Source organism: Xiphias gladius, chromosome 10 (assembly GCF_016859285.1).
Source record: "Xiphias gladius isolate SHS-SW01 ecotype Sanya breed wild chromosome 10, ASM1685928v1, whole genome shotgun sequence".
NCBI classification, from domain to species: domain Eukaryota; kingdom Metazoa; phylum Chordata; class Actinopteri; order Istiophoriformes; family Xiphiidae; genus Xiphias; species Xiphias gladius.
The window spans coordinates 19,266,196-19,288,505 of record NC_053409.1 but is presented as its reverse complement, the minus strand read 5'-3'; the positions used below and the strand labels follow the sequence as shown (position 1 = coordinate 19,288,505).

At 41.3% G+C, this 22,310-nt stretch overlaps 2 protein-coding genes across 2 annotated transcripts; one reads left to right on the top strand and one right to left on the bottom strand.

Moving 5' to 3' along the window:
• The first annotated feature begins 1,258 nt into the window (after positions 1-1,258).
• Positions 1,259-5,413, top strand: cldn11a (claudin 11a). Its single transcript, XM_040136368.1, has 3 exons — positions 1,259-1,739; positions 2,109-2,273; positions 4,444-5,413. The coding sequence occupies exons 1-3, from the start codon at positions 1,514-1,516 to the stop codon at positions 4,707-4,709; spliced, it is 657 nt and encodes a 218-aa protein (XP_039992302.1). The 5' UTR covers positions 1,259-1,513; the 3' UTR covers positions 4,710-5,413.
• Positions 5,414-13,434: 8,021 nt separating this feature from the next.
• Positions 13,435-22,069, bottom strand: slc7a14a (solute carrier family 7 member 14a). The gene is made up of 9 exons (XM_040137565.1): positions 21,763-22,069; positions 21,155-21,391; positions 18,633-18,850; positions 18,331-18,477; positions 15,980-16,188; positions 15,734-15,881; positions 14,765-15,260; positions 14,431-14,667; positions 13,435-13,733 (listed from the first exon to the last, which is right to left on the bottom strand). The coding sequence occupies exons 1-9, from the start codon at positions 22,067-22,069 to the stop codon at positions 13,435-13,437; spliced, it is 2,298 nt and encodes a 765-aa protein (XP_039993499.1).
• Positions 22,070-22,310: the final 241 nt, after the last annotated feature.

Genomic DNA, 22,310 nt, shown 5'->3' with positions numbered 1-22,310 from the left:
GACTTGCTTAACTCCATCCAGCAAGGACAGGAGGAAGGAAACACCGTGTCCTAAAACACCTGAGTGTCAACTGTAGACCACTGCTGTTCTACATCACCCTCTGTTGATGATTTTTAGTACAGAGCAGTGGTTCCAAAATGTAGGTACCTCCAGCAAGATACAGATAACAGCTGCTCACGGGCTACCTCAATGCAAATATGCCAAAACGTAACTTTTCTTGGACAAGTGTAACTACTGCAACGACTAAGAGTTTTTTGCTGTTTAGTCCTGACACACTGGACCATATATCATGTGGTAAGACAGTACAGTAAACAAAAACAGGATTTGTGGTATACATTAAAGGTCATTGGTTGCCGTTGTGCAAGTGCAGTGTAGCTGATTAATTACCTGGACAGTGACCATGTGCAAAATATAGCAGGCTCAGTAACTACGTGTGTGTGCGTGTGTGTGTGTGTGTGTGTGTGTGTGTGTGTGTGTTTATGAGTAATAATCATGATGGAGCACATTCACTCAGGTACTGGACATTCCTTTTTAAACAACTTCATACTTCTACTCTACATTTCAGTGAAAAATGTTGCACTTTTTACGACAGTACAGTTGTAGTTAGTAGAACAGATGTAGTATTACAATGTAAATTAATATTTTCTAGATTAACTACACTCCCGCACATACAGCAGCTCAAACTATGTCTCCACCTCGATCATCTGCATTGACATGTAGGTAACACGTTAACACATCGATAACAGTACAATAACATGTATAGAAATATATACAGGAAGGGGCTAAGGTGCATAATGAGTGGTTTTACTTTGACACCTTATATACATTTTGCTGAAAATTGGATACTTTTACTCAGGTACATTTCAGATGGATTGCTTTTACTTGTTGGTGATCATATTTTCCTTCTTTTACTTCAGTGATTTCAGTGATCTATATGAGGTATCCTGCTGGAAACAACGCACATGTATGGCACGACTGCCTAGTGTGACCAGTAGATGGCAGCAGATTTCTTGTTACATTTCCTCCGCTCCCAGTTCAGCCAGATCCCAGATCGGTCTGCACAGGGTATCCTGAGTCATTTCATGCAAGACGGGTGCTTTTTCGCTCCATCTTTTTGGAGAAACAATACAAGTGAGCAAGTGGGAGATATTTTTTTTCTTTTTTTTGTCCGCATAAGCTAAGTATGTATCTGATTGGCTGGCAGTTTCAGAGTAGTTTTTTTTTTTTTTTTCCCTTACTGAACTACCCCCTATAAAACCTATGATGATGTGAAATCTCAATTCTTTTGAAGAGCGCAACAGAGCCCAATTGATGGAATTACTGAGTTGGAAGGGAAAAAGTAAACTTTAACCCTGGATTAACTTGTGTGGTGGAATATCAGTTCAAATATTAGAGTTCAGGCCGTGTTATTCAACATTTGGGTTCATTTTGCCAGGCATTCTCAACTCCAGTTTCATACTTTTCTAACGGTTTGTGAACAAGGGACAAGGGACTTCTACGCACAGTTTGCGTGATGGCGAACTCGTGTCTCCAACTGAGCGGCTTTCTCATCAGCAGCCTCGGCTGGCTGGGCATAGTGATCGCGACAGCCACCAACGACTGGGTGAATATGTGTAAATACGGTTTGAACACATGCAAGAAGATGGATGAGCTAGGAGCCAAGGGACCTTGGGCTGACTGTGTCATCTCCACGGGACTATACCACTGCGTCTCCCTTACGCAGATCCTTGACCTGCCAGGTAGAAACGGTTCTGTGTACATCCATGCAACAGTATAGTGGTTTTATACAGTGTAGGTATATATTGGAATGTACTCTGTTTTCTCACTTGATGTTATGCAGTTAGTTACATCGTGTTATTTCCACTACTTCTTCTCTTTACAGATCCTACATCTGTACTTTCAAAATCTGGAATTGGACAATCATATTTAGTTCTGATATCAAAGATCCGTTGACCTGTCGAATTTGTTATGTAACTCAAGTTGTTATTTATTCCCATGGTCCATGAGCATTACCCACAAGTTTTGGCTTTATGATGGAAGTTCCTTGTTTTTTTTTTTTTTTTGGACAGTACTATCATATGTTTCATGCAGTATGTGTCTTTCTACAGCCTATATCCAGACGACCCGTGCCCTGATGATCACAGGTTCAATCCTGGGTCTCCCAGCCGTGGGAATGCTCCTCATGTCCATGCCCTGCATCAGCCTTGGTGACGAACCCCAGAGCTCCAAGAACAAACGCACCGTCCTGGGAGGAGTGCTTTTATTAATAGTCGGTAAGAGGCTCAACTGTATTTCGTTCACATAGAACAACTTAAACTGTTAAGTGGACAAAGACCAAATGTCATGGGCAGACATAATGTAAACCAAAGCTGGTCAAATTGTTTTGCACTCACATGCACACAATGACACTGACCTCTTTTAACCTCACCTCAAAAGCTTACACGGTGCTGAGAGGAGAGGATGTTGAATATGGCTGTTTTCCTCTCTAGGGTGCACATATATGCACAAACACACACGCACAATTATATGTTCCTGTTCCACTGAACCCTTCCCCCCAGATCCCATCACATTCCTCTACTCCACCTACTCTCATCCACACCCTGCCTTTGTCCTGAACCACATGGAAACTCACTCCCTGAATTGCCCTGTTTATTGTGCTTAAAAATATTTGACTTGTGCTGCAGCATTTTCCAGTGTCTGTGTCCCTCGAATGAAATTTACAACTGTGCCACCTGTTTGGCTTTTCCACTGCCCATGTTAGTCAATGCAAAACTATTTTCGACGTGTGCACAATTTCCCTTAATTGCAAACATCACCAAATAACCTCATTGTAATTTTGCATATATACAAAATAGCTAAAGGCCTTACTCAGTGAAAAGATTTTCTGTTTCGTCCTGAGGGACACTTTTATATCAGGGAGGATTAATTTTTGTGTTTATGTCTGCTTGTTTACAAAAGTGCACAGCAGAATTTAAGATGCTTGTCACACTGCCTTTCACTGCGTCCATAAAAGCAGCAAAGAGCATCCCAGCAACAACTAGTTTGAGTCAAATTTTTTTGTTTTTGTTTACAGTGTCTTCTGAAGCATCAGTTGGGAAGGCTTTCAGTCCACACAATATTTGTGGATTCAGCTTTTGCCCATTCTAGTTCAATATATTAAACATTTATAGGTGGTAAAATGACTTAATACCGCTGTTCTGTGTTAGCCTGTGATGCATAATGGCAAAAATCCAACATATAGTACAGTTGATGTGTCCCCGTCAGGGGGAGTTCACTATTAGTACAGGTCTCGGAAGAGGTTAAGCCCTTCTTCTGAAGTTCAAGGCAAACCTTATATAGCACAATTTAGTTTCTGCTCACTAATATTGTTCTACCCATTCTTTCTTTCAGTCGGTCATTCCCTTGTGTCCTGCGTGAATATAAAAATATAATAGAACTGTTATAGCTTTATTTTTGAAATGCTTCCTCAATTCTTGTTCCAACTTCAAAAAAAGTATCATAAGTAAGCATCAGAATATTAAAATGCTAAATCTTATTTTTTTCCTGTCATCTGTTATTTATCTTATCACACCTCTTTTGGTCTGTGTTTGTACAGCCACTGTATGTGTAAGGTCATACAGTATGTGCCTATTTCCCACAACGAGTCTGTCTGTGAAGACTGTAGATACTCAAGGGGAAGTCCTAATACACAAAGACGTACAACTCTTTATGCTTTTGATCATTACAAAGTTACTGACAGCCCGAGTGGGTACTCAGTGGATTATGAATTTGAACGTGTGGTTTACATACTGCATGGAGTTTATGGTGTGAAGCCATAGCTTAGTTCAAATTTCCGATGTGTCTCTGTGCTGTGTACCCATGCCAGCATATAATTATTCATCTAACCAAGCCTCGGTCATGCTCGTTGAACGTTTTAGCACAAGGTCAGGTGCAGCTGAGGTTGTGCCTTCAGCTGCACCATTTTGTATTCCAAGTTTATTTACATCTTATTATTTGGAATTCTGCCTCTTTGCCACCAGAGTGTGATGATGATGATAGAGCATGCATATGTGTAGAGGAAGCTTTTATTTGCACTATTTTTTCATCCCATGTGCCAGCGCATGCGAGCTCTATGTGACGAAGCAAGGCTAACAGTATATGTGTATTTATCCTATTCAGCAGTACCATTTTGTTTTTCCAATATAATTCAGCTTTGAGTTTATGTACACTGCTCATTTACTCCATTTTGCATCCCTAGTTTTATTATGTCGTTTGTATTTAAACACCAGCCCTGTGGGGTGATAATAAATGCACTAATGAACTCCTTACATTCAGCAGCACCATTTTGAATTCCAAATTTACATTCACTATTTTTTAAAGTAATTTACATGTGTGTCTATGTTGCCTTCAGTTGCAATATTTTATATTCCCAGTTTAACAGTTTTTCTACCTCTTTCTCCTCAGCATTGTGTGGCATGGTATCTACGGTCTGGTTTCCCATCGGGGCCCACCAGGAGCACGGTCTCATGTCGTTTGGCTTCTCCCTCTACACTGGCTGGGTGGGCACTATTTTCTCCCTGCTGGGTGGGTCCATCCTCACCTGCTGCTCATCAGAGTCCTCCTCCTCCCGCCCCTACCAGGAAAACAACCGCTTCTACTATTCCAAACAGGGAGCAGGCAACGCGCCAGCCGCCTCCTCCACCAATCACGCCAAGAGCGCCCACGTCTGAGCCGGGACAGATCCTGAATCCCACGTGGATGTGTAGGGGGGACTGTAGCTAGTTTGTATGTAGAGACATATACACCAAAGCACACAAACACACACATTCACTTTCAGTACAATAACAATTACATGCAAACTTATACTGGAAGAGAAAGAGACGCATTCACACATTCATTCATGTTGGTTTATGTCAGGAAGAACACGAGAAAAATTCTTGAATGAGCACAACACATACATAAAAGACATTCACACATCCAAACACACAAAGACTGTTTTTGTTGGAGCTCTTTTTTCGCCTGTGGATTGTGTTTGTATCGCAGAGCTTATATTCCAGCCTCCTCATTTTGGGCGTGTTGTGGACTCAACATACTCTTACATAATTGTACAAGCTCCTGAGTAACGGCCTCCACAGTTGCCTGCATTTCTGATCACCTGAGGCCCTGTGGACTGAAAATTGATCTTCTATATTACATCTATTTTTCTATTGTGCACCTAGAGATGAAAACTTATGAGTGCCTTTGTTGATAAATATATTTTTTATATCATAATATCATGATCTATTGTTTTTGATAAGAGCAGGGTATGACAGTAATATGTTTGGAGTTGAAAATATGTTAATTAACATTGTTTATGTACGTTGATTTCTCTTATTCTCTCTAATTTCTCACCACAGTATTGTAGAACCTTCTAGTGCGTTTGCCTCTTGAGTGATAGACTTGAAAAAAAAAAAAAACGTAGCACTGTTTTTGCCTAGCCTCTGCAGGATGACAGAAGAATGATGGGAACATAAATTTTATTGGAGAGCTTTAGCCAGCAGTTTTACAATCTGAATTAGAGCCTTAGTATGTGCACTGACTTGGCAAAAGTAGAGTACAACATTTTCATATTTTGTTCATAAACCTGTCATCTAATAGCTATATTTCATAATTGATTGACTAACTTGCTTCTCTTTTAGGTATGGATAACAACTGAGTGACAAAAAAGGAGTCTATCCTGTAACTGTGGAATTAAAAAATATCCTTTAAACATCTTAGTCAAACGTCCTCACAAAGAGAAGCTGTTAAAAAGGTCAGCAGCTAAAAGTGTGTTTCATTAGTTCGCATTTAAAGAAATCAGTATTATGAAGACAAGCTTCTCTTGAAGGAATGTGATGACTTGAATGTTCAACATTTCAAATGTGCTCTGAACACAGATGAAACCTGATATTCCCAAACGGAAGAAACGACCGTATAGACGCAGTATTAGCTGGTTATTTATTGTTTCACTGATGTGCTATTGTTTGATTTATATAATAAAGATAAAATAAATCAAAACCGCCCTTGTCTCGAGTCTGTCGAACTGAGATCATAAGACGTTCTCATCTCGCACATCACTACAAATGCAGCAGGCAGAGGGTGGATGAGGTATTTGACGCGGTTGTGTGTGTTTGTGTGTGTGTCTGTGTATGATATACGGTTATCACTGCCCTGGAACAACCTGTCTGTTGTGCTTTTTGTTGCAGATTGGCAACATTGGACTATTGATAATTGTGTGTGTAGTGTTAGTGTCAATGTTGGTGTGAAACTAAGCCGAGAGCAATGAGAGAACATTAATTGTTACTAATGTATCATATCCGTAATGAGAGTTAGGTCAGCACAGAAGAGCCCGTCCCTGTGACTCTGAAAGCCAAACACTGTACAATTCCTCCCCGGCCGGCCACACACGCACAGCCACACATGCACACGCATGCACACACAGTGTGAGTGTGCAAAGACAACTCTCTCCAGCGTTGGCTGACTGTGTGCCTCTCTGTCCATATCAAGGTCACTGAGTCATACCACAGATATTATATGATTCTTTGGAAACAATATGTGGTATCTCATTGTCCTCAGCTTATCTTCACACACACGTACAGACACACTCAGTTACTGTATTTCTACACATCATTCTGTCACTTTACAGTTTGTCTTTCTGAATTTCCTGGCACAGCTGTGCGTGCAGGTGTGTGTCTGTGTGTGATCATGTCAGTGTGTGTACTCCCTGAAACGTGATGCTTTTCAGGCTTTGAGCCATCCAGTCCAAAGGAGAGCAGTGGGAGTGTAGGAAACCAAGCTGTCATGTATTGCTGAAAGAGACTGGAAGTGTTATGATATGATATGCTAAACATTGATGTGTGGTTGCTATCTATCAACAACACCAACAACAATGTAAAAAGTTTAAAAGAATTTTTTCTTATCTTGCTCTTTTAAACTCCTCTTGGATGTTCTTATATACCAGCTTCAATCCTCTGATATATATATATATATATATATATATATATATATATATATATATATATATATATATATTTATCCTTTCCAGCAATTCTGATTAGAAGTATTTGATTTTCTTTTCTCGTATCTCCACAGTCCATCAACTTGCCTTGTATATTTTTACTTATGTCCAGAATACAATTCAACAATACTTGGAGAACTTTCATGAACCTTTTCCCTTTCACTGTGTGTGTTTTCTTGTGGCTGGGGGAAAAAAAAGCAAAAATCATAACTTTAACATTAGATCAGTGAATTTCCCAGGGATCAGGGAGAGAAAGTGAAGGCTTCTTATCAAGGCAAAGTTGTGTTCTGGTCTATTGAAGCTACATGCTACATGTTGTTTATATAAATATATATATATTATATGATGGATTTCTCACACTCTGATTTTTGATTGTTGAGTGGGAGAGATGCAAAACCCTGTTAATAACAAGTGATACTTTTTGATATATCCTAAATTTCTAGTTAACACTATTCTAATCATGCAACTGTGCAACATTTGACTGATGTGAGTATATTTACCTGGTCAAAGCAGCAGTTTGACATTTTGGTACATGCATTTATCCGCCCTCTTGCCAAGAGCCTGATGAGCAGATCGATACCATTCCCATGTGCAAAAGTATGGAGGGATGGTTGGTTTCCCTCAGTGTAAAGACTGGACGTTTGGGGAAACAGCTAGCCTGGCTCGCTGCGACCACGCGCCACCTACTGTACTAACACCTGTAAAACTCACTCATTAACTTGTTGTTGTGACTTCCTGAAGAAGCACCAGTGAAGAAACCTTTGGCAGAGCCAGGTCAGCTGTTTTCCCCCTGCTACCAGTCTTTGCTGAGACCTCTATATAATAAAATACAAAATTGCAAAAAAACAGAAACAATGCTACAGTAAAATTACCATCAATAATGTTCTCCTCCTACTCATGGTAAATTCCCTTAACAACAAAAGGACCAAGAAATGCAAGGCACATCACCAGCAGCTTTGTTTCTTTAGAGTTAAAGAAGGGATTTTCAGACACCCTTTTTAGCTCATCAGCCCAAAAGGGACCCTGAAAGCTCTTTGCTTTTTACAAAGCTCTTCCTTATCTGATGAAACATAGAAAAACATCTGGGTCATACTAGGTTTAAAACCAGATTTTTTTCCACACTTACAACCATGCACAATACCATTGCATAACTGTATATGAATGTATTTGCATATTCATCTTGTTTGTGAATAAACGAGCAAGCCTTTTTTTTTGGTATTTGCAATAAATAATTTTCATTGTTGCATGGAAGCAATATCAAACAACTCAGCAAAAACAGTGCACCCAGGAGCAAAATAACCACACTTATGGAAGAAACCATTAAAAATCAACATAAAAAACAACTACATTATACAGCTTTGTGCCAAAATATACAGAATATAAAAGGAATATCTAGTTGTTGCGAGAGAAGCCGATCTCAACAAGTCCAACACACACTGACTGGACACTTGGCCACAGCGAACACAGAGCACAGGAAGAACATGGCGCGCCTTCTCCGAGACAAAATAAACAAATAGTAGCTGACTTTAAAAGCAATATTGGCAATATTCGATTACTCTTGTGGTTTACCCTTTATAGAATTGTATTAAAATAGTTTCTGCATGTTCTCTGTAGCACTCTTACTCCTAAACCTTCTACAGTCCTATTGACGTCTAGACCAATCATTTCAAAATCCTTCAAAGGAAAGGATTAAGGTTTATAAATGAGCTTTATCTTTCTAGAGAGTCTACAGTTGTTAAAAATATATTTTTTTTAGCAGTTTCTCCCAGGCCTCCTAGGGATTAAACAAAAACACAGAAAGTGAAGGCCAATTAACTCCACCCAGCTCTTTTATGCACACCTACCCCTGGAAGGTCTGTGGATCGGAAACAACTGTAGAAAAATACTTTCCTTTTAGTTCATTCCTCCTTTAACGTACTTTTTCACTGTATCATATCAGTGCTCAGATGTAGTCTTTGGAGTCTAGACTAATACTTTCGATCTTTCAATGAAATACTTAGCAACTAGGATTCTAAAAATGATCATTGCACTGTTGAATAAAGTCACTGTGAGAAAAAAATCAGTCTTCTTGTGATAAACTGACATTAGTAGCTTATTGGCAAGAAAAATTCTTAGCTCTGTTGTATCTTAAGTGTTCTCTTTGGAGAAACTACAGTCTCCTGTACGTGGAAAGTAAACAAACATTGTGGACTTTGGCTTGCAGAGGTTGTGGTTGATAAAGGGGATATACAGGAAGTAGGTATACTGTAAGTGGTTGAGGGAAGATGTGTCATCCCCTCAGCCGTGTGTTTGCTACATGTTCTACCCCCTTTCCAAACGGAGCCCTGGTTCCCATACTTGGGTGAGATTACTTAATGAGCTCAGAAATATTGGAGAGAATGTCTGATGATTTGAATTGAATCCAGCAGATAATCTTCTTTTAGCTCAGAGAATTCATTTCTAATCTAACATAATATTGAGCTCTAAAGTACAGTAATAACAAATGCTTTGGACTTGAGCCTGAATAGAAACGATAGCAGGGTGCAATGAATACCTCTTAGTTCATCTCCCTGGAAAGGATCCTGAACGATGGTGTTTTTTGATGCTGATTCAGTTGCATACACCTGTTATCTTCCCAAAGCTCAGCGGCCCACATTCCCATTGTATAAGAACTAAGCCTGTGTTTGGTTTGGGTTAGTGTTCTATTATGTCTCGTTGCGATCAGTCACCACATGCAAGTACAACATTTACAGTTTAGGCCTCGTGCATGACAGCATGCTACACGTTCACCGGACAGTCACATTGAGGCGCAGGCATAGACCAGAAACACACATACACACACACACACACACACACACACACACACAGTACGTGCACACACACACTATTATGCATACCAGAGAGCAGATAATATAGAAAGTTGACTGTACAGTTCAGTGTCAGAGGCATGTCACCGCCTTAATTTGCCTTCTTGTTTTGGCTGAGCTATGATTGCAAAGCTGCTTGAGTCTTTTGGCTGAGAAGTCAAAAGAGAGGCGATCTGGGTGGGGAAGGTATTTTGGCTGAATAGTACAACAGTGAGATATATGTGTGGATATGTGTGAGATATAGTATCCAAACATTTTAGGATGTGCTGTTTTTTTTTTCCAACCCTGTTGACATTCCCTGTAGAGGGAATGTCAATATTGGATGATTCTGATTATGATCAATGGCAACATTTTGAATGTTTTCTTAAATATACATTGCTGCAACACCCATGATTGTGGTCATAGCAAATAAATTATGGTTGAGGTTTGGCAGCTAAAAAAGTTTATCAAGGTCATTGAAAGATCGTGGTTATGGTAACTTTGATTGTAGGTCCCGAGGCTGAAGTAGGGTTTTTAACAACTTTCGACATCAGGACTTAAGTCCCAGCAACACAACCCTACTCCCCTCCGAAATTTTGGACCAGACTCAAAAAGGAATATCTTTTTTTATTTATTTATTTCTTTTGCAATCTTATTGTCTGTACATTTTTATTTCCCTATGACAGTCTAAGAGCTGTTTCAAAGCCTTATCCACTCAATCGGGTACAATTTTCGGTTTGGAGATACTAAATTGATTATCGAGTCATTTTTGTTCACCTAAAGGTAGTGTAATTTAAACACATTGAATTTAAAAATACTGTAATCAGATTGTAAAATATACACCGTGTGCAACTTTCAATTGTAGAATTTAAGCTCCCTCCAGGCCACTACAGAGGACATGACCTTAATGTTTGGTGGGTGTTTGTGAGGATCATCCAGAATCATCCAATGTTAATTCCTCAGGATACTGGGCTGTGTTTTTGGGATGGGTACCACAAATATTTCACCGGACAGCACCAACTTTGACCTCTTCCTTCCTGGAGGAATCTTTTTGTTTTTGAGTGTGGATGAGTGTGAGAGGAGCAGAGGTAGGGTGGGGGTTTAGCTTGGCATCCTTTGATTTAGTGCATTAGACAGGTAAGGCTTCCCTATAAGGGACAGATGCAGCAACAGGGGGCACGAGGAAAAGGTACAAGGAGGACAATCAGGGCAGACAGCAGCAGCTATGATAGACGCGTCCCCCGCCCTTAACTTATTAACATAACAGCATGCTATTTGGTGTGTGCCAAATTCCCTTACAGTGCCATGAGTGCATACATTCTTAGTATGTAATCAAATCCCCAACCTTGGCAGCATTAGCTTACATGTCCTGCACATTGAGCTATACAGGACCGTGATTTGATTTGATTGATTTTCACAATACTTCGGGGTGCAGCAACAGTGAAGGTAACATGTACAGTGGGACTTCAACACTAGCTACATGCACAAAAAACTGAAGAGGTAGGGAGAACGGGGGGGCCTGGGTTAGAGCAGAACCAGAGGGAGAGGAGTAAATGCTCTGATGACAAATCAGAGGAGCGATAGCAGACACTGCATTAGCTGCTTCAGAGGCTAAACAGCTAATGCACCGACAGGCCAGGAACAGCTTGCTGCTTCAAATCCTGACTGAAAACCAATCTCAGCAATATCACTTGTGAGTTACAGTGGTAACTCCCTGCTGACATGGCCCGATGGATATCAAGAGGAGGGTGAGAAGGCAAATAGCTGAAGGAAGAGTTGGGCCAGAAGAGCAAAGGAGTTGTGGAAGTTAGAGGATAAAAAAATATAGAGCAAAAAGCGCAGGGTTGGGGGGGGTGGTTAAGGGGACAGATGGAAGAGGAGGATTTCAGTCCATTCAATATGAAAGTAAAATTCCAACTTATTTATAACATATTCCTATTCAGTAAGGGACTGTATGAAAATTATTGGTGTGGGGAAGGTCGTTGGAACATATGTTTCACATTTAAAAAAACAAAAGCAAAAACCCTCCACAGTATTATTACTATTTCCTTTGAACCTTCCTCTTGACTTAGGAAGGGACTGAAATACCCTCACCCCAATATATCAAAATAATGTAAGTTTCTATTTTTTTTAAACAATGAATCTACTATGAACATTTTGAATAAAATATAAATCTGGCGTTGGATAAAATGAAAAGATCCTTAACAGTTCTCCCAAAAAGACAAAGTCAACCCTTCCCCTTTTTTGACCCAAAACCCTCTCTAATCATTTTTGTACAGCCCCTTAATTTGATTTCATCTGTAGGAGAAAAGACACGAACTATGAAGAAAATTCATTTTCTGAACTGATGGAACTGAAAATTGATTCCTTCCCAACTCTGGTAAACAGCAAGAACTACATCAACCGAGAGACAAGCACACAAAAAAGACTGAAAAGAAAATATGACATTCATCAAAACAGACCATGCAGGTTGTCAATTAGGTTTCAACCTGTTCTCTCTCTGTTATAGCCTCTACTCTCTCTTCTTTCTAGGTAGCTGATGAGCTGACAAGCACGTGTTATGTTGCAGCAGGAGTTGCTTTGTTGCAGGTGGACTGATTTTGAGTTTCATGCTGGGGCACAGAGTGGAAAGAACGAAACGAAACAAATACCTACACACACACAGTAAAACAATCTGAAGAACACACTTTATATCTACACACACGGACATGGGAATCAATGTAAAAGGTGGAGTTTGATTGCACATACACCCTCACACGTACACAGGCAAAATTAAAGTAGAAAACAGACATAATCAGAAACTCACATACACCTACAGTTGATGAAGGCACTATTGCAAGCAAAGTCCAAGTACTATTTGTGACAGAAAACATCAACACCCTTTTTCCCACTCCACTCCTGAGTCCCTTGGGCTAGATGTTAGGGGTCAGGGGAAATATTTAAAGATACCCAGAAAGTGGTTTTTGAGTTTTAAGAAAAATATTTATGTGTTTCAGAGCATGTGTGACCATTTTCCTGTCTGTTGAAATAAAAACATGCAGAAAAGTCTCGACCTGGACATAGGAAATAGCTTGGGCTTGGCATGCTGTCATCTAACTTTCCTGCCTGTCCATGTTGAAACAGGAAGAGAGGTGCTGATTCATCTGTCCCTCGCTCATCACTTTCTTCTCTCCCGTATCCCCTAAATTCGTAGATACTAACAGTTAACAGATGACCGCTGTGAACCACACTGCATTTTATCTCTTGTTATGTGCGCACTTTTCTGTCTGGCCTTTCTTCATGTGGGATGTGGACTCCAGTAAGTGAATAACAAGTGACTGTGATAAGACACTCATGACCTTGACGTCCACATTTGCTGTGTGAGCAGGGTAGCCAAGCGTGGTAGAGAAAGGTGAAAGAAAAGCCATTCCACTGCCAAGAAACAATCTAGCCCAAGGGTTAGACACGCTAACAAATACACACACACACATGCAGGCATGCACACACACACTCTCACACACAAACAATCATTCATTCACTCACACTACTGTTCCCCTCCCTTCCCCCAGGCAGCAGACAAGGCAGTACATTCAGGATAACATAGAGTCAGTCCCTTCAGAAATCCATCGGATCCTCCTCAGCGAGGCCGTGATCGGCAACGGTCCTGCCACCACCTTTTGATGAGATCCCTTCACTTTCAGGTTTTGCCTGAGCGGGCGGAGTGAGCCCTGATCCCCCCTCAGGCGCACCCCAGGGATCAGTGGTAGGTGGGTAGAAATCATCATCGAAGCCACAGAAGCCTTCATCCACACCTTGATCGTAGCGCTGGTAGGTGGAGGCGTGCACCTCGTTCTCTCTGGCCGTGATCTCCAGTGTACTATTCCACATGCCATAGCCGAAGTAGATGAGGACACCTGAAAGGACACAGATTTGTTGCGGGTAGATTGATTGATTGATCAGTATGTACACACATACATAGCCAAAAAAACAGATACTAATAGAGCTTTTGGCATGATTTTAAGAGCTCAAATGCAAAATGAACAGCAGAAAGACAGAATAAGCTCTTTACCAGCTTAAAAACAATTTATCCCGCTGTGAGTGAGTCAGAAGAAACACAGCATTCCTACTCACACGGTGAAAAAAATGCACAGATGTCCAAGATGTTTGTGTACGGACAAAAACAGCTCTGGTGGACACCAGTCTGCAATAATTCTGACTTAACATAAGCATTTAAAAAAAAAAAAAGTGTTACAGGACTTAAATGGTAAGTTGTATGACAAAATTACAAACACAAATACAAATACACAGATATAATAGATACAGGAAATAAAAGTGAAATGAGACTTCCTTGTTCTTTCATAACAAAACAAACAAAGCGAATAAGTGAGGCACACACTAGGTTTTACTTGCTCACTGGGCCAAAAAAGAGAAATGAAATCACTCCATTGTTTTAGATCGACCAAGGTGTATCATTGTTTTAGGTCAAAACATGCTCAGTTCCCATCTGTCCTGGATGGTAGAAGCGATGTGAATCCTGTCTTAAAATCTGACAATAAAAGAGGGAAAAAATAAATGCAAGACAAACTTACATTCAGTGAATTAGTCCCTTACCTACGAAGCACCAAATTGAAAATCGTATCCAGGTGATGGCAGACAGTTTAAGCATGAGGTAAATGTTGACCAGCATAGCTGAAGCAGGTACAAAGGGCACACAGGGCGCCATATAGGGCAGCCGCTTGGGGTTCTCGGGTTGCTGGAGGATGATGACGACGAGCAGGGCAATGAAGATGATGAAGAAGATTAGTAGCAACAAAGCCCACCAGCGACCCTCCCCGATACTCCTTGCTCCTGAAAGGACAGGAATCAAAAATAAAGAAAGAAGGATTTAATTTATAGTCACACTACACTATAAATTCCTGTGTGAATTCTGTTAATGTGATCTCACCAAAAATGATGAAGGAGCAAAAAGCGAAGATGACGATGAAGAGCAGCAGCACACACACAGTGACAGTTTTCCCTGTGGCTGGAGTCGGCCTGTCCATCTTTCCCGGGAGGCCCAATCGGATCCTCAGGGTGTAGTAGCGTGGTCCAATCAGTTTCTTCAACCGCCGGGACATCCCACCCTCTGACTCCTCGGCCTCAATGCCGGTGGTCATATCCACCGTGCCATAGTTGGGGTGACTGGCAGTGTAGGCGTTTTTATCTGGTTTGCCTATCAGCATCTCGTTGTCGCCCAGTGACGGCAGGTTTTTGGCTCCGCAGGTGTTAGTGGGCGGACCTCCATACTCATCTGCCTCGCTGGTTGGCGAGCAGGCGTCTTTCTCACACTCAGCCAGAACGCCTTCTTTCCTCTTGTTGTTCTGCTCTTCAGAGAGGAAGTTCACAAAGCCGTGGATGTCGCCCTCAGGTTGGTAACGTAACAGCAGTACGCAGAGACTCACCTGCAACCGTGAGGGGAACACTTGGTTGATTCACTTTATAGCAGAAAGACTTAAGCTAATCAACTGATCGGCTGTAAGCTGTCTGGTATCGTCCAATCGCATTCACACATGCATGCACAGAGCAGCCTTTATAACCTGACAGAAGGTAACGTGGCTGATATCAGCTCATGACAACAACGCTTACTGCTGCAGCTGCCTCCATCACAACAACATCCTGTTTATATGTTAAACCCTTCTGTTTTTTTTTTTTTTACTTTGCTAAGACCTACTACTTATGCATGTTTGCAGCCATCACATTATTCTGTATAATTCATATGCTGGATGGATTAGTTTTCCCAGCAAAATCCCTCTTGCTATGTGCTCTCACTGAGAGCTCTCCTCAAAGAGCAGAGCCTTTTTTTAACCTATAAAACTAACTATATAACCATCTATGGTCTATATGTATGTGTGGGCCGTCATTATCCACCACTCACCAGGGTATAGGCCAGCAGGGTTCCTATGGACATCATCTCTATTAGGTCTCTGAGGCTGACCAGGAGGGACAGCAGGGCAGCCAGAAAGCCCGACACCACACAGGCAACAGCAGGGGTCTCTGTGTAGGAAGACACGTTTGCCAGGAACCTAAACACACACACAAAGATGAGTAGATTGAGACACAGTCATATGTCATCAAGATTGATATGAAAATTAAACAACACTAAATAGCTGTGTGCACTGACTTAAACAGCAGACCATCCCCGGCCATGGCGTAGATGACTCTGGGCATGGGGAACAGGGACCCCAGCAAGGACACAGTGAGTCCGGCTATGGAGCCAACTGCAACGATATACTTCGCAAACATACAGCCGTGCACAGCAAACATCTCCATGAGCGGGGCGTCTGCATCAATCTCATCGTACGGTACCATCAGAGTCAGGATGACAGAAACCTGGATGGAAGAGGATTAAATACAAACACAGAGTTGGTTATTTAAGGTGATTCAATGTTACATTATTCGCTTGCTAGTCTACAGAAAAGCTACCAAATGGACAGTGCTGTGAGATTGTTCAACAATCTAAGAATCTTAGAAACAATTCTTAGATTGTTTGAGAATTTCACAACGGCTGCTACATAGACCACGTGGTGAGACCGTTTTCTCGGCCTCATCAGAATGCTATAATCGCATAAACATGTAAATACTTACAAGTATGGAGCCGCATCATACCACATGCAAAATGTTCATTGGTCTTGCTTGTCTCTCACTGTGTGTGTGAGTGCGTGCATGCGTGTGTGTGTGTGTGTGTGTGTGTGTGTGTGTGTGTGTGTGTGTGTGTGTGTGTGTGTGTGTGTGTGTGTGTGTGTGTGTGTGTATGCTTGGGTGCGTGCGTGTGTGTGTAAGTGTGTGTGTCTTTAAACCTCGCATCTGACGTGTGAAATCATGCAGGGCCATCTGTCACGGATACTGTGCTGCAAAAGAGGGATTTGCTTGAACAGATTACAGAAAGAGAGAGAAATAATAAAAAGACTAACCCTCAAAGAGAGGAAGATAGAGAGATCAGTTTCTCCCTAGTAGTCTGGTGCCCTTAACCCCTCGTCCAATCCAGGCACAGGCTGCTTGGCAGTGTGTGTGACCCAGTCAAAGGGGACTATACTTATCTAGAGGGAATCCTACAACAGATCCTCTTTAATGTCTTTGTTTGAGAGGGCAAAGCTGATCCCAAACTGTATCCTACAGTGCCCATTTTAGCTCACTGTCAGCTAGTTCGTGTGACTCCTGACTGTTACTGAGGGGCTTTCAGAAACATCATTCAACATTATTCTCTTCCTCATGGCAATCTTTAGTGAATTTGTACTGATGCCCACTTATGAGCGTTGAAGGAAAAGCCCTACTAATTTTGACAATTTTAAATATAGCTAAAGTGTGTAGCTAACACTGTCTTATTCAAATGTACTGTAAAGCCACTGTCACCAGAAAAATTAGGTGTGACATGTAATGTGCTTAATGCTTAAAATAATTTGGGATGTTGAACTGCAGCTGCTAGAGGATCCTGATGGGAGCAGAAAAGTTTGAGAGTGAGGGCCATCAAAGAAAGATGGAGATTAAGAGAGGCTGACAAAACAGATTTTGGAGGACAAGCGATACGGAGGAACAGATGCGACTGAGAGACGAAAAGAAATAGAGAGACGCGGTTTTCAAAGAGAAGTAGGTGAGTTCTGAAGTTGATGCAATATTTGCCCCCAGGTGATGCTGAAGAATTCTCCTCCCTGATAGGCCGCTTTTACACTGTACCCATAGCAACAACCATCCAGCACAAACGTGTCAAAGTAGAGAAATCTGGTAGGCTGTGCAAGCTGAATACGTAAAGATCAAAGATGGGATACACACCCACGCAGTTGGAGTGCATGGGGACGCATTTTGATGTTTGATCTTTCCATCTCTCTGTCAGATTCTTCCCAAAATTTGGGATAACACTTTCAGTCTGTATTCACAAGTAAGTCAATAAAAGATGAGGCTAAAGCCGAAGGCTTGAAGATGAACAATGATAAATAATACAGCAGCGGTAGTTCTAAAATATGTCATCTTGAAAAAGACAGTGAAAATAATCAATCACCAAATAGTGAACAAAAGATAGTTAGAAATCACTGAAATTCTCTTTTATTCTCAACGCGGTAATTCCTTATATTACACATAAATTTTTGTTTCAAAATGTTCAAAAAACTATGTGGGTGAATGAATTACAAGCTGCGGTTAAAGCCCTACTGTCTTCCCACAATCGATCTGATGATATTCATTTGTGAAATAGAAATTTAATTTTCTAACATTGAAGTCAGTGAGCCAAGTCATTACCTCAACTCAGTACCAGGCTGCGTGCCAGAAGAAAATTAAAATCAGCTATGAAAAATGTGTTTAGTTGCTGTGACAGGGATACTTTGAGTAACAAGATAAGGGTGCTCTGCATTCTTACATGTCTTTAAACTACTTTTGTATGTCTCAAATGCTAACAAATTTGACACACGTTATGCCAACAAAATGACACATTTATTATTAGCATTTGTGTATACGGTATGTCTGTAGTCTTTGGTAACTCACAGAGACGTAGGCAGTGAGACAGGTGATAAGTGAGGCAGTGATGGCATAGGGGATGGAGGTGTTGGGACTCTTGGCTTCCTCTCCTGTTGTAGCTATGATGTCAAATCCAATGAAGGCATAGAAACAGGTGGCTGCTCCCTGCATCACCTGGGACAGAGAAGAAGCAAGGGGAATGGTGGCTTACATAAAGAACACAAGCAGATGGGCTATAATCTTCTTACGCACCTGCGTGTCATTCTTCATGTTTTATTTGCTTGCTTGCGACGTAGGATTTCTTTCTGTGTTTGTATGTGTGTGCATACCCCCGACCAGCCAAAGGGCAGGAATCTCCCCTCGTCCCAGTTCTCTCCGTTGACGAAGAACAGCCCGGCGATCATCATGAACACCCACACTATGAGGTTGATGACGTTCAGCACGTTGTTGAAGCCCACAGAGTTCTTCACTCCCAAAGCCACTATCACCGTCACCAGCAGTGCTATCAGCAGCGCCAGCAGGTCTGGGTACGATTGCTCCCCTTTACCTAGAAAGGAAACACAAACATGCACAAATACACAGAAATACATTGAGTGATGTCATCCATCCACTTTGGCGGCCGGTGATATGAAACTACTCACAAAAAACAAACCTGGATACATTATCTGATCTATGGGCTAGGACTGAGATTAACATTTATTTTCATTATTAATAACCTATAAATTTCTTTTTTTTTTTTGGAGCCCATGGTCTGATCAACAGTCCAAAACCCAAAGATTTTAAATGTCAAAGCAAAAGCAGCAAATCCTCAAATATGAGAAGCACATAATATTTAGCACTTTTGGATGACAAATTATTTAAATGATCAATTATTAGAACTGTTGTCAAAGTTGTTTTCTGTCTTGTATTCCAGGGCTTTCAACCACAGGAAGCTCTTCAGTTATAACAGAGATGGTAGTTAAGCTAAACAACAAAAGCCACAACATTAAAACTTTGGCACAAACAAGTTCAAGCTTATGTTGATATTTTTTCCAGGGATGTTCAAGCTCAAGTATACTATTTAAAGAAGCCACTTTAAAACTATTTTTGTCAAGTAAGCTGTCAATCACAATAAAGCATTACACTGAGTTTCTAAATAAGACGCACTCCGTCACTTAGCACAATAAAACAATATATCAATAATTACTATTAAACCCAACTCAACAGAGCATATGTTACACAAGAACACACTCTGTGTATGTTTGAAAACTAATGAGATGTATTTTCAGCTAAATTTTTTATTTCCTCTGGGGTGTGGAGAAACGGCTGTGTTTTTTCAGCAGGAAAAAGAAACAGTAACTTTCCATTATGGTGTGGAACAGCTGGCCTTGCTGCTTGTCATGTGACCATTACCTCTCCTTTGTTGGTGTCCAACAGGAAGAGAGTGTCAGGGCAGTATCGTCCAGATAGGAACACAGTTGGAACACACGCCAGCTATAGTATTACACCAGATTAGTAGGCCTTCCCCTCACGGTACGGTTTATGACATGGGAAACTGTGTTGCATGAATCATTTAGAAATCCAAGATCTTACTTTCCATAACGACTTGATTCCCAAGATCAGAAACATCAGAAACGTCATTTGGATGCTCCCTGGAAAAAAAATCTAGTATGGGCTGGATGGTTTCCCAGATGTTGTTTGTTTCATTTTTTTAAATTAAAATTTGAAGGATGTGCTGCCACTCATATAGAGTAGCCCACTTCGCCAGTGTCATTCAACATCTTTTCTGGTGATACGGATATTGTCACAAAGTAATTCAAGACTGTAAGGGAAAAGCAACATTACTAGAAAAATACTGAATGACACTAAAGATACGGTTTATTAAATCTGCTCCTTCGGGTCAACAGATCGACATAACTGTCATTCAATCCAGGACGCAGCTGACTCTGACATTCTTGCGGAGAGTCAGAAGGAAAAAGCACAAGTTCTTTCCAGAGGTCACTTACGTGAATTTCCGTTCATTTCTGATAGACTGACTGCTGATAAGCTGTAGACTGCAAAAATGTAGTAAAAGACTCCAATTACTATTTTAGCTCAATCAACCAAAATAAAAAATGTGCTAGTGAGTGAGGTGTATGGTCGTATATGTAGAACTGAAGCCATGTGTTTAAATAGAGGCATGGGTCAAAGGCCCTAGGTCAAAGGTCCTCAGAAGGTGCCTTGCAGTCTGAAAAGTGAGGTAAAGCTAAAGCCATATGTTAGTGACGTTTTTCAGGAAAACAACGGCCCCTATTTAAGACTCGGTGGTCAAGGCTGATTTTCAGAGTGGTTCATTGGCTTCACACCCTCTCACAAGCAGATCTGCAGTTGCTTGATTTGACGCTGTACTTCTTTGTAATAATCCTTTATATGCAATCAAGACGGTGTCAGCGGAGTCTCCTTCATCCCCTTCGCATCATCATCACCACCTAATAAACTACACGAGAATACTGCGATCAGCCACAACATTAAAACCAGTAACTGGTTTGTTGTAGCTGATCGGTGTAGATTTTTCCTACCTTATTTTAACTATACATTATTGTCCATACATTGTATTCGCTATGCATTCGGTATTTCCAGAGAATGAGAGGAAAAAAATTTAAATTTACCGTACAGTTTTCTCCCATGCTGACTTTCTATTGCATAACAGTACGAGATCCTTAAACCACCCCTACCATATCACTGACCCCAGCAGTGCAACCACATCTAAAGCTTTATCTAAATCTAATGTAAATCCAAAGCCTAAAGCTTAAACTTAAAAAAGCTCAAAATTAGAAGCAGTCAAATAAAATCCTAATTTAACTCTACAGGCACACATCCTATTTTCACTCACCCAAGCCATTGAGCGTCCCAATGTGTGAAATCATAAAGTTGCTGATACTGTGATTGGCCAGCGAGTCCGCCATGCTGCTGAGGGCCGACGCCCCCGCTGCCGTGCCAATCAGATACTCCAGAATTAAGTTCCAGCCGATGAAAAACGCCACGCACTCACCCACAGTCACGTAGCTGTATGTGTAGGCCGAACCTGTGGTCTTAGGCACACGTACGCCAAACTCTGCATAACACACTCCTGTGGGACAGAAGAACACATGCATGCAGACACACATACATGTGTCAGTGAATTGACTGCATTATATTCCAAGTGAAGGGCTGAGATGAAGGGATTGACAGGAACATTAAGGTAGTGCTAAGATATCCCTTGAGTGCCTCTCATATTATACTTTTGCCCGTACAATGTCTTTGCCCTTGTCATAAGTGCATAGTTATTAAAAGGCTCTTCATATAAATCATATCAGTGTAATGTGATAGGAAGGTAACCTCTATACTGTGGAATATAGTATCTTATAATTAGTCTAGTCTGTGTGAAAGAGACAGTAAGAGAGGATTTAAGACCAGAAGATAGTGTATGCATGTGTGTATCTGCATTTGCTCCAGTCTCACCAGACAGTATGGAGGCCACAGCGGCGATAATGAAGGATACAATGACGCCCGGGCCAGCCATCTCCTTGGCTACCAGCCCCGAGACCACATACATCCCCGTCCCAACACAGCTGCCCACACCCAGTGACACCAGGTCCACCGTAGATAACACCCGGGCCAGTCTGGTCCCGTGGGAGCTGGTGCCTGACATGGCCGAATCCAACATGGACTCCACGGGTTTGGTCCTCAGGACACGGGACGTAAAGGTGTTCCATGTCGAGCCCCATTGCACTCTGCGAGGGTCCAGCTTTCCTACCAGACCGCTCATACTGACGGCTAAAGGTCAAGGGTCAGAGTCAAAGGGAAGAATTTCAAAAGGAAGGGTGGAGAGATACTGATTCTCTGATCCTTTTCCTTTTGTTCTTTCACAGTTTTTCTTGAGCAATTGAAAAAAATTGTGTAGAGCACTGAGGAAGAGGAATTATTCCTAATCCAAATGATGCAAGAAGATCTTGTCGCCCGTGCCTCAATTTTCTGCTACTTCGCTCTCTTATCCTGATTTAGTGGAA

Coding starts and splice junctions, on each gene's coding strand:
- cldn11a (XM_040136368.1), top strand. CDS start 1,514: ATGGCGAACTCGTGTCTCCAACTGAGCGGCTTTCTCATCAGCAGCCTC. Junction 1,740..2,108: donor GCAGATCCTTGACCTGCCAG/GTAGAAACGGTT, acceptor GTCTTTCTACAG/CCTATATCCAGACGACCCGT. Junction 2,274..4,443: donor AGTGCTTTTATTAATAGTCG/GTAAGAGGCTCA, acceptor CTTTCTCCTCAG/CATTGTGTGGCATGGTATCT.
- slc7a14a (XM_040137565.1), bottom strand. CDS start 22,069: ATGAGCGGTCTGGTAGGAAAGCTGGACCCTCGCAGAGTGCAATGGGGC. Junction 21,392..21,762: donor TGTGGCCTCCATACTGTCTG/GTGAGACTGGAG, acceptor TCTGTCCCACAG/GAGTGTGTTATGCAGAGTTT. Junction 14,668..14,764: donor TTGCTCCTTCATCATTTTTG/GTGAGATCACAT, acceptor CTGTCCTTTCAG/GAGCAAGGAGTATCGGGGAG.